At 40.5% G+C, this 12,737-nt stretch overlaps 1 protein-coding gene across 3 annotated transcripts; it reads left to right on the top strand.

The window, feature by feature from the left end:
• The first annotated feature begins 328 nt into the window (after positions 1–328).
• Positions 329–4,649, top strand: LOC133148321 (uncharacterized). 3 transcript variants are annotated; one of them, XM_061271419.1, is made up of 10 exons: positions 329–678; positions 1,794–1,891; positions 2,101–2,235; positions 2,692–2,840; positions 2,942–3,078; positions 3,171–3,264; positions 3,403–3,526; positions 3,798–4,015; positions 4,091–4,271; positions 4,406–4,649. In XM_061271419.1, the coding sequence occupies exons 1-10, from the start codon at positions 551–553 to the stop codon at positions 4,492–4,494; spliced, it is 1,353 nt and encodes a 450-aa protein (XP_061127403.1). In that variant the 5' UTR covers positions 329–550; the 3' UTR covers positions 4,495–4,649. The 3 variants fall into 3 exon arrangements, with proteins under 3 accessions (XP_061127403.1, XP_061127405.1, XP_061127404.1); XM_061271421.1 differs by lacking the exon at positions 1,794–1,891 and having other exon boundaries at positions 330–678; XM_061271420.1 differs by lacking the exon at positions 2,101–2,235 and having other exon boundaries at positions 330–678.
• The last annotated feature ends 8,088 nt before the right edge of the window (positions 4,650–12,737 follow it).

Here is a 12,737-nt window from a genome sequence, read left to right as displayed (position 1 = left end):
CAATTCAGAAAAAGCGCTCAGCTCGCCGAGAAAATGCGATTTAAGCAATAAAATTAAAAATGCTTATAAAACATAAACCAAACGTTGGAGGTGGTCATTTCTTCATGCGCAGTGATAAACTCGGCACTCTAAAGCACCCGAGAGCGTTTTTTTCGATGCCAACCTAACCAGAGTGACGGGAGCGGCACAATTCAGAAAAAGTGCTCAGCTCGCCGAGAAAATGCGATTTAAGCAATAAAATTAAAAATGCTTATAAAACATAAACCAAACGTTGGAGGTGGTCATTTCTTCATGCGCAGTGAATAACTCGGCACTCTACACAGCAAAAACTGGAGTGTTGAAATTTCAGGGTTAAACATGTCAGAGTTGATTTCAACTCTCAAAGTGTCATTTTAACACATTCTGATTAAAATGGTGTTCAGTGTTGGAGTTATTTAACAGAGTTATTCCAACCTAAGCAAATCAACTCTGTAGAGATGTAAAGTGCATCTCGGCCGAGTTAACTTGCTTGATAGGCCCCTGGGCTTCAGTCCAGGTAACCCCATGTGTTATGCCCCTGGGCTTTCAGCAGGGTGAACCCGTGCATCAATCAATAGTCTCCTGTGCGTGGCGTGGTCAACCGTCGTTTATTTCGCTGCTGGAATCAGGAATGGATGCGGAGTTGGACTTTTACACGAGGTAAGCTACAAAATCAAACTTGTAGGAACAATAACATTGAATTAAACGTCTGCTGAGAATATTTATGTAACTTTGCTAAGCATTTTTTGTGGTTGGCACTGGACAGCGAACGTTTGGATTTTTTTTTAATGCAATGTTAACTTCACCACTAACGTTACCACTTGCTAAAAAATAAACATTAATAAAAAAACGGTTTCCTATGTTATCCTTTGCATTTTACCAAGTCTCACGCGTGCTTGAGAGGTTGTATAAACAAGGCTTCATATTTAACTGTCGAATATAGTTTGGGGCTAACGTTAGCACATGTTAAAAAGCTAACTTGAAGTTCATGGCGGGTGCATGCATGGCATCAGTCCGACTGCCCAATACTCCCTCTTCCCATTTCTCCGACCATACACTTGTTAATTTCTGCGTCCATTAATCTAACCTTAACCCTAATCCTAACCATAACCCTCTAGAATAAGTAAGGGATAAACAGTTCAGAGGTTGTTATGGAGAAATAAGCCCCGACAGGATGAACTTTGGCTCCAACACGAAGTGAGGAGTTAATTCATGCAATAAACCCCGCACTTTGCGTAGGAGCCACGGCTAGAGTGAAATAATTAGCCTAAACAATTGCAGTTGGGTGCCTGTGTGGCAGACTCCCTGTGCCACTGCACCGAGACGAGTGTCCGAGGCTCTGATCATACAGGTGTGGTTAATAACTCTGATTAATGGGTAATGTAGGTAATGTAGTGGGCAGTCAGACTATAAAGGGTCAACTTTACTGGTGCTGTGTTGTGTTTGTTTGGTCGCTGAAAACCAGCTTTTAACAGAGGGGAATGTTTTAATAAATCAGTTTTGCCTCAAATGTAAATGTTAATTACGGTAGCATGTGCTGCAGTCACTACAGCTAGTCGCTGCCACGTTCATCAATGAGAGCGTTTCCACTGGGCCTGCTGTGGCATGTTTTAACAGCCTCCCAGCAGCTGCTGAATGTGTTTAATCTTAGACATGCAGTGAAATTAATAATGAAACAATTTCTTGCATGATACACAACGTTTATGTGAGTGTTAAATAATTGTTTCTTGCATGTTAAGTGTTTACTGACATTTGTTTGTTGTTGCATGTCTCAGAAAAATGTTGATCCAGGTTCGGTATTGCCAACAGCAGAAGTATGTGAAGTTGGATGAGGTTGATGGATGTTTTGATTTTGTGCAGTTCCATGACAAAGGTTTGTTTTTGTTTTACTTATGCTTGGTTTGATATAAAGGGCAGAACAACGCCCCTTTCTTTTAAGATTTGGACTGAAAAGGGAATGTATTTTATGCAGGGGATTATCTCTGAATTTGTTTACAGTGGTGGATTAAATTATTGAATGTGAAATGAGGCAAGATCAGTGCTATCTTAAAGGTCCACTCAGATGTATCTTGTCTTTTCCAGTCATCGAGAGATTTTGCCTGCCACCTGACGCAAAATTAGTGTACAAAGATGCAACAGGGACAGAAGTTGATGAGGACATTTTCAGTGACCTTGTCAGCCAAGGCAATGTGACTCTATCAGTTTTCTCAAATGACGGTGAGAAATGTAAAGGGGTAAATTACATAATGCAATGTGTAAAACACTAATGCAAATTTATAAGTACAGAAATACAGTAAACAATTTCAATTTAATGTTTTCAGAATTAAGTCATTTAATACACTTAAAGGTGGATCAAATATTCAATATCATTCTTTGTGGTTACACAACAGGGACATTCAGCCTGACTTTTATTAAATGGTTTAAATGTCATTTTAACTGACATAAATCCAATATGAATACCAAATGTATTTTTGATTAATCTAATTCATGCCTTTAAAACAATTTCTGAAAATATTTCTGAATTGCCTATCAAGACTGAGAATCAATTGATTAAATGAGTTGAGTCTATGGTGTGCCGTTGGCTTGGTTAGATCAAAAATCTTCTATGACTTTTTGTATACTGCAAATAAACACCCCACCCCCCTTCTTTTTTTTTTTTTTTTTTTTTTTTAGAATTTTCCGATTGCTCCTTGTCCTCTCCATCCGATTATTCTGATTCAAGCTTCAGTTCATGTGCAAGTACATCAACTATACTCCTAGATGAGGTTCCTAGGAAGAAACTAAGACTTGAGGGCCCACTTACTGCAGCATCTGCTAGAAAGGTTGTGCTAAGTACTCACAGGTTTCTTAAAATCAACATTTGTCATCCTTAAACTCTAGAAAGGCAGTTTATCACATTTGTTTTTTTGCTTCTTTTTCAAAGTTGATTGAAGATGTCCTTGGTACCAGCTCAGGTGGTGAAGAGGTCCTCCAAGAGTATCACACAACAAAAACTCTAACAGATGCTACCAGAAGAAAGTTGGTCAATATAATAGTGGCACACATGATTGATAAACACGGGTATGTGTGTTCTATTTGTCTGTACTATCCTTTTTTTATTAACAAGTTAACTACTTGGCCCTTGTATTAATGCTAATTTGATCTTTTCTCAGGCAACTCCCCAGCAAAGCTGTTCGAGAAGAGTACGCTCTTGGGATAGTGACAGTGTTCCCGTCCCTCAAAGACCCATACTCCAAGAAAGGCTATGTATAGTCATTATTATTGTACTATCTGTTTACATAATTTTCATGTTTTGTCTACATTACAGTAACATTTAGATTCTGAAATTTCACAGTAGCTTATGAGGTTGACATCACATTAATTTTGAATGTATTTCCATTTTAGGAACATTTCTATGATGCTGCAAGCAGCACCGGATACATTTCTTGGCGTCTGAAAACGATTCAGAGAAAGATTCGAAGAGGACATGCATCTACAAGTAGCCCCACTGGCTTTTCCCCAGGAGGAGGTCAGTCTATCTATCTATCTATCTATCTATCTATCTATCTATCTATCTATCTATCTATCTATCTATCTATCTATCTATCTATCTATCTATCTATCTATCTATCTATCTATCTATCTATCTCTCTATCTATCTCTCTATCTATCTCTCTATCTCTCTCTCTACGCAACTGTCTTTCTTTCTCTAAGTACCCCTCATTTTTCTTTCTTTCTTACAACTTCATCTAGGGTGTTTCTTGTTTTTTTTCTTGAAAGAATTGTGTGCTTTTTTTCAGGAGGCCCAAATGTGCGCAGGTCCATTGTTGTTGACCAGCAGCTTGATGGGGATGCATACCAGGAAGCCATCTCCTTGCTCAACCATACAACAGACAGTTCCGTAATTTTTCTGAAGATGAGAGAGACCTTTCAGAATCGCCAAAAACTCATCCACGACTCAGACAAAACTCAAGATATCTTCTCCATCTTCCCAAGATTCCTGGATACAAAGGGATTGGTAAGTATGAAATGGGATTTTTAGAATGCCTTGAAATGTGCTGAATGTGGTAGTAGTACATTTGCTTTCTTATAGATGAATCAAGACTTCACACTCCTGTTTGAAGAGGAGGTTTCCAACCTGCTGCTCCAGAAATGGGATCCGTTCTTCAGAGATAACGTCATCAAAGAGGCCAAGCGGCTCACCCCAACACCTGAGCTGCGCCGAATGCTGCAGGCCGCAGAGTCTCCAGGAAGTGAACTTGATGAGGCACCAAGTGAGTTTTGTTCGATAGAATTTGTTATAAGCAATTACAGTTCAATAGTCTTGTGATTAATAAAGACCGATTGATTTTATGTTACTGGACTTCAATTGTTCGTTCATTCTGTGTATTTCTTTTTCTTTTTAAAGTTGGGTTAAAGTCGATGGTGTTGAGTACAAAGGTGGACTTGTTGTTTGCAGTTCCATGGAGGAAGACATGCCAGTCTTTTGTCAAATAGATGATGTACTTCTGGTTGAAGATGACGTTTATTTTTTGACAAAAAAGCTATTTACAGAGATGTTTGTTGAACACCACCATGCCTTCAAAGTTTTACCCTCATGTTTTAACTGACTGCATTGGGGGAAAAGTTAAAATAAATTGTGTTTTTGAAAATGCATTTTTCTTGGAATTGTCATTTTAATGGTTGTATTGTACTGTTTTTTTTTTTTAACTATGTAGTGTCAATTTAACCCAATTTAGGAAGTTAAAAAGGAGCTTTGATATAATGTAAATCGATAGTGTTAATTTAACCCAGTTTAGAGAGTTAAAAAGGAACTCTGATATAGTGTTAATGTAACTCGATATAGTGTTAATTTAACACAGTTTAGGGAGTTAAAAAGGAACTCTGATATAGTGTTAATGTAACTCGATATAGTGTTAATTTAACACAGTTTAGGGAGTTAAAAAGGAACTCTGATATAGTGTTAATGTAACTCGATATAGTGTTAATTCAACCCAGTCTAGGGAGTTAAAAAGTAACTCTGATATAGTGTTAATGTAACTCGATATAGTGTTAATTCAACCCAGTCTAGGGAGTTAAAAAGTAACTCTAGGTACAGTGTTAAATAATTAACTATTTTGAAAGTGTTAATTTAACTCTGTAGAGTGTGGAGCTATATAAACCCGCAAAAAGTGTTAAAATTGACTCTGTGGGAGTTGATTCAACACTCCAGTTTTTGCTGTGTAAAGCACCCGAGAGCGTTTTTTTCGATGCCAACCTAACCAGAGTGACGGGAGCGGCACAATTCAGAAAAAGTGCTCAGCTCGCCGAGAAAATGCGATTTAAGCAATAAAATTAAAAATGCTTATAAAACATAAACCAAACGTTGGAGGTGGTCATTTCTTAATGCGCAGTAATAAACTCGGCACTCTAAAGCACCCGAGAGCGTTTTTTTCGATGCCAACCTAACCAGAGTGACGGGAGCGGCACAATTCAGAAAAAGTGCTCAGCTCGCCGAGAAAATGCGATTTAAGCAATAAAATTAAAAATGCTTATAAAACATAAACCAAACGTTGGAGGTGGTCATTTCTTAATGCGCAGTAATAAACTCGGCACTCTAGAGCACCCGAGAGCGTTTTTTTCGATGCCAACCTAACCAGAGTGACGGGAGCGGCACAATTCAGAAAAAGTGCTCAGCTCGCCGAGAAAATGCGATTTAAGCAATAAAATTAAAAATGCTTATAAAACATAAACCAAACGTTGGAAGTGGTCATTTCTTCATGCGCAGTGATAAACTCGGCACTCTAAAGCACCCGAGAGCGTTTTTTTCGATGCCAACCTAACCAGAGTTACGGGAGCGGCACAATTCAGAAAAAGCGCTCAGCTCGCCGAGAAAATGCGATTTAAGCAATAAAATTAAAAATGCTTATAAAACATAAACCAAACGTTGGAGGTGGTCATTTCTTCATGCGCAGTGATAAACTCGGCACTCTAAAGCACCCGAGAGCGTTTTTTTCGATGCCAACCTAACCAGAGTGACGGGAGCGGCACAATTCAGAAAAAGCGCTCAGCTCGCCGAGAAAATGCGATTTAAGCAATAAAATTAAAAATGCTTATAAAACATAAACCAAACGTTGGAGGTGGTCATTTCTTAATGCGCAGTAATAAACTCGGCACTCTAAAGCACCCGAGAGCGTTTTTTTCGATGCCAACCTAACCAGAGTGACGGGAGCGGCACAATTCAGAAAAAGTGCTCAGCTCGCCGAGAAAATGCGATTTAAGCAATAAAATTAAAAATGCTTATAAAACATAAACCAAACGTTGGAGGTGGTCATTTCTCAATGCGCAGTAATAAACTCGGCACTCTAAAGCACCCGAGAGAGTTTTTTTCGATGCCAACCTAACCAGAGTGACGGGAGCGGCACAATTCAGAAAAAGTGCTCAGCTCGCCGAGAAAATGCGATTTAAGCAATAAAATTAAAAATGCTTATAAAACATAAACCAAACGTTGGAGGTGGTCATTTCTTAATGCGCAGTAATAAACTCGGCACTCTAAAGCACCCGAGAGCGTTTTTTTCGATGCCAACCTAACCAGAGTGACGGGAGCGGCACAATTCAGAAAAAGCGCTCAGCTCGCCGAGAAAATGCGATTTAAGCAATAAAATTAAAAATGCTTATAAAACATAAACCAAACGTTGGAGGTGGTCATTTCCTAATGCGCAGTAATAAACTCGGCACTCTAAAGCACCCGAGAGCGTTTTTTTCGATGCCAACCTAACCAGAGTGACGGGAGCGGCACAATTCAGAAAAAGTGCTCAGCTCGCCGAGAAAATGCGATTTAAGCAATAAAATTAAAAATGCTTATAAAACATAAACCAAACGTTGGAGGTGGTCATTTCTTAATGCGCAGTAATAAACTCGGCACTCTAAAGCACCCGTGAGCGTTTTTTTCGATGCCAACCTAACCAGAGTGACGGGAGCGGCACAATTCAGAAAAAGTGCTCAGCTCGCCGAGAAAATGCGATTTAAGCAATAAAATTAAAAATGCTTATAAAACATAAACCAAACGTTGGAGGTGGTCATTTCTTAATGCGCAGTAATAAACTCGGCACTCTAAAGCACCCGAGAGCGTTTTTTTCGATGCCAACCTAACCAGAGTGACGGGAGCGGCACAATTCAGAAAAAGCGCTCAGCTCGCCGAGAAAATGCGATTTAAGCAATAAAATTAAAAATGCTTATAAAACATAAACCAAACGTTGGAGGTGGTCATTTCTTCATGCGCAGTGATAAACTCGGCACTCTAAAGCACCCGAGAGCGTTTTTTTCGATGCCAACCTAACCAGAGTGACGGGAGCGGCACAATTTAGAAAAAGTGCTCAGCTCGCCGAGAAAATGCGATTCAAGCAATAAAATTAAAAATGCTTATTAAACATAAACCAAACGTTGGAGGTGGTCATTTCTTCATGCGCAGTGAATAACTCGGCACTCTAAAGCACCCGAGAGCGTTTTTTTCGATGCCAACCTAACCAGAGTGACGGGAGCGGCACAATTCAGAAAAAGTGCTCAGCTCGCCGAGAAAATGCGATTTAAGCAATAAAATTAAAAATGCTTATAAAACATAAACCAAACGTTGGAGGTGGTCATTTCTTAATGCGCAGTAATAAACTCGGCACTCTAGAGCACCCGAGAGCGTTTTTTTCGATGCCAACCTAACCAGAGTGACGGGAGCGGCACAATTCAGAAAAAGTGCTCAGCTCGCCGAGAAAATGCGATTTAAGCAATAAAATTAAAAATGCTTATAAAACATAAACCAAACGTTGGAGGTGGTCATTTCTTCATGCGCAGTGATAAACTCGGCACTCTAAAGCACCCGAGAGCGTTTTTTTCGATGCCAACCTAACCAGAGTTACGGGAGCGGCACAATTCAGAAAAAGCGCTCAGCTCGCCGAGAAAATGCGATTTAAGCAATACAATTAAAAATGCTTATAAAACATAAACCAAACGTTGGAGGTGGTCATTTCTTCATGCGCAGTGATAAACTCGGCACTCTAAAGCACCCGAGAGCGTTTTTTTCGATGCCAACCTAACCAGAGTGACGGGAGCGGCGCAATTCAGAAAAAGCGCTCAGCTCGCCGAGAAAATGCGATTTAAGCAATAAAATTAAAAATGCTTATAAAACATAAACCAAACGTTGGAGGTGGTCATTTCTTCATGCGCAGTGATAAACTCGGCACTCTAAAGCACCCGAGAGCGTTTTTTTCGATGCCAACCTAACCAGAGTGACGGGAGCGGCACAATTCAGAAAAAGTGCTCAGCTCGCCGAGAAAATGCGATTTAAGCAATAAAATTAAAAATGCTTATAAAACATAAACCAAACGTTGGAGGTGGTCATTTCTCCATGCGCAGTGAATAACTCGGCACTCTAAAGCACCCGAGAGCGTTTTTTTCGATGCCAACCTAACCAGAGTGACGGGAGCGGCACAATTCAGAAAAAGTGCTCAGCTCGCCGAGAAAATGCGATTTAAGCAATAAAATTAAAAATGCTTATAAAACATAAACCAAACGTTGGAGGTGGTCATTTCTTCATGCGCAGTGATAAACTCGGCACTCTAAAGCACCCGAGAGCGTTTTTTTCGATGCCAACCTAACCAGAGTGACGGGAGCGGCACAATTCAGAAAAAGTGCTCAGCTCGCCGAGAAAATGCGATTTAAGCAATAAAATTAAAAATGCTTATAAAACATAAACCAAACGTTGGAGGTGGTCATTTCTTAATGCGCAGTAATAAACTCGGCTTTCTAAAGCACCCGAGAGCGTTTTTTTCGATGCTAACCTAACCAGAGTGACGGGAGCGGCACAATTCAGAAAAAGCGCTCAGCTCGCCGAGAAAATGCGATTTAAGCAATAAAATTAAAAATGCTTATAAAACATAAACCAAACGTTGGAGGTGGTCATTTCTTAATGCGCAGTAATAAACTCAGCACTCTAAAGCACCCGAGAGCGTTTTTTTCGATGCCAACCTAACCAGAGTGACGGGAGCGGCACAATTCAGAAAAAGCGCTCAGCTCGCCGAGAAAATGCGATTTAAGCAATAAAATTAAAAATGCTTATAAAACATAAACCAAACGTTGGAGGTGGTCATTTCTTCATGCGCAGTGAATAACTCGGCACTCTAAAGCACCCGAGAGCGTTTTTTTCGATGCCAAGTGACGGGAGCGGCACAAGTCAGAAAAAGTGCTCAGCTCGCCGAGAAAATGCGATTTAAGCTATAAAATTAAAAATGCTTATAAAACATAAACCAAACGTTGGAGGTGGTCATTTCTTAATGCGCAGTAATAAACTCGGCACTCTAAAGCACCCGAGAGCGTTTTTTTCGATGCCAACCTAACCAGAGTGACGGGAGCGGCACAATTCAGAAAAAGTGCTCAGCTCGCCGAGAAAATGCGATTTAAGCAATAAAATTAAAAATGCTTATAAAACATAAACCAAACGTTGGAGGTGGTCATTTCTTAATGCGCAGTAATAAACTCGGCACTCTAAAGCACCCGAGAGCGTTTTTTTCGATGCCAACCTAACCAGAGTGACGGGAGCGGCACAATTCAGAAAAAGTGCTCAGCTCGCCGAGAAAATGCGATTTAAGCAATAAAATTAAAAATGCTTATTAAACATAAACCAAACGTTGGAGGTGGTCATTTCTTCATGCGCAGTGAATAACTCGGCACTCTAAAGCACCCGAGAGCGTTTTTTTCGATGCCAACCTAACCAGAGTGACGGGAGCGGCACAATTCAGAAAAAGCGCTCAGCTCGCCGAGAAAATGCGATTAAAGCAATAAAATTAAAAATGCTTATAAAACATAAACCAAACGTTGGAGGTGGTCATTTCTTAATGCGCAGTAATAAACTCGGCACTCTAAAGCACCCGAGAGCGTTTTTTTCGATGCCAACCTAACCAGAGTGACGGGAGCGGCACAATTCAGAAAAAGTGCTCAGCTCGCCGAGAAAATGCGATTAAAGCAATAAAATTAAAAATGCTTATAAAACATAAACCAAACGTTGGAGGTGGTCATTTCTTAATGCGCAGTAATAAACTCGGCACTCTAAAGCACCCGAGAGCGTTTTTTTCGATGCCAACCTAACCAGAGTGACGGGAGCGGCACAATTCAGAAAACGTGCTCAGCTCGCCGAGAAAATGCGATTTAAGCAATAAAATTAAAAATGCTTATAAAACATAAACCAAACGTTGGAGGTGGTCATTTCTTAATGCGCAGTAATAAACTCGGCACTCTAAAGCACCCGAGAGCGTTTTTTTCGATGCCAACCTAACCAGAGTGACGGGAGCGGCACAATTCAGAAAAAGAGCTCAGCTCGCCGAGAAAATGCGATTTAAGCAATAAAATTAAAAATGCTTATTAAACATAAACCAAACGTTGGGGGTGGTCATTTCTTCATGCGCAGTGAATAACTCGGCACTCTAAAGCACCCGAGAGCGTTTTTTTCGATGCCAACCTAACCAGAGTGACGGGAGCGGCACAATTCAGAAAAAGCGCTCAGCTCGCCGAGAAAATGCGATTTAAGCAATAAAATTAAAAATGCTTATTAAACATAAACCAAACATTGGAGGTGGTCATTTCTTCATGCGCAGTGAATAACTCGGCACTCTAAAGCACCCGAGAGCGTTTTTTTCGATGCCAACCTAACCAGAGTGACGGGAGCGGCACAATTCAGAAAAAGCGCTCAGCTCGCCGAGAAAATGCGATTTAAGCAATAAAATTAAAAATGCTTATAAAACATAAACCAAACGTTGGAGGTGGTCATTTCTTCATGCGCAGTGATAAACTCGGCACTCTAAAGCACCCGAGAGCGTTTTTTTCGATGCCAACCTAACCAGAGTGACGGGAGCGGCACAATTCAGAAAAAGTGCTCAGCTCGCCGAGAAAATGCGATTTAAGCAATAAAATTAAAAATGCTTATAAAACATAAACCAAACGTTGGAGGTGGTCATTTCTTCATGCGCAGTGAATAACTCGGCACTCTAAAGCACCCGAGAGCGTTTTTTTCGATGCCAACCTAACCAGAGTGACGGGAGCGGCACAATTCAGAAAAAGTGCTCAGCTCGCCGAGAAAATGCGATTTAAGCAATAAAATTAAAAATGCTTATAAAACATAAACCAAACGTTGGAGGTGGTCATTTCTTAATGCGCAGTAATAAACTCGGCACTCTAAAGCACCCGTGAGCGTTTTTTTCGATGCCAACCTAACCAGAGTGACGGGAGCGGCACAATTCAGAAAAAGTGCTCAGCTCGCCGAGAAAATGCGATTTAAGCAATAAAATTAAAAATGCTTATAAAACATAAACCACACGTTGGAAGTGGTCATTTCTTCATGCGCAGTGATAAACTCGGCACTCTAAAGCACCCGAGAGCGTTTTTTTCGATGCCAACCTAACCAGAGTTACGGGAGCGGCACAATTCAGAAAAAGCGCTCAGCTCGCCGAGAAAATGCGATTTAAGCAATAAAATTAAAAATGCTTATAAAACATAAACCAAACGTTGGAGGTGGTCATTTCTTCATGCGCAGTGATAAACTCGGCACTCTAAAGCACCCGAGAGCGTTTTTTTCGATGCCAACCTAACCAGAGTGACGGGAGCGGCACAATTCAGAAAAAGCGCTCAGCTCGCCGAGAAAATGCGATTTAAGCAATAAAATTAAAAATGCTTATAAAACATAAACCAAACGTTGGAGGTGGTCATTTCTTAATGCGCAGTAATAAACTCGGCACTCTATAGCACCCGAGAGCGTTTTTTTCGATGCCAACCTAACCAGAGTGACGGGAGAGGCACAATTCAGAAAAAGTGCTCAGCTCGCCGAGAAAATGCGATTTAAGCAATAAAATTAAAAATGCTTATAAAACATAAACCAAACGTTGGAGGTGGTCATTTCTTCATGCGCAGTGATAAACTCGGCACACTAAAGCACCCGAGAGCGTTTTTTTCGATGCCAACCTAACCAGAGTGACGGGAGCGGCACAATTCAGAAAAAGTGCTCAGCTCGCCGAGAAAATGCGATTTAAGCAATAAAATTAAAAATGCTTATAAAACATAAACCAAACGTTGGAGGTGGTCATTTCTTCATGCGCAGTGAATAACTCGGCACTCTAAAGCACCCGAGAGCGTTTTTTTCGATGCCAACCTAACCAGAGTGACGGGAGCGGCACAATTCAGAAAAAGTGCTCAGCTCGCCGAGAAAATGCGATTTAAGCAATAAAATTAAAAATGCTTATAAAACATAAACCAAACGTTGGAGGTGGTCATTTCTTAATGCGCAGTAATAAACTCGGCACTCTAAAGCACCCGTGAGCGTTTTTTTCGATGCCAACCTAACCAGAGTGACGGGAGCGGCACAATTCAGAAAAAGTGCTCAGCTCGCCGAGAAAATGCGATTTAAGCAATAAAATTAAAAATGCTTATAAAACATAAACCAAACGTTGGAGGTGGTCATTTCTTCATGCGCAGTGATAAAGTCGGCACTCTAAAGCACCCGAGAGCGTTTTTTTCGATGCCAACCTAACCAGAGTGACGGGAGCGGCACAATTCAGAAAAAGCGCTCAGCTCGCCGAGAAAATGCGATTTAAGCAATAAAATTAAAAATGCTTATAAAACATAAACCAAACGTTGGAGGTGGTCATTTCTTCATGCGCAGTGATAAACTCGGCACTCTAAAGCACCCGAGAGCGTTTTTTTCGATGCCAACCTAACCAGAGTGA

This window comes from Syngnathus typhle, unplaced genomic scaffold (assembly GCF_033458585.1).
Source record: "Syngnathus typhle isolate RoL2023-S1 ecotype Sweden unplaced genomic scaffold, RoL_Styp_1.0 HiC_scaffold_59, whole genome shotgun sequence".
Taxonomy (NCBI): domain Eukaryota; kingdom Metazoa; phylum Chordata; class Actinopteri; order Syngnathiformes; family Syngnathidae; genus Syngnathus; species Syngnathus typhle.
Note: the sequence above shows the minus strand (reverse complement) of the source record. Positions and strands in the feature narration are given on the sequence as shown.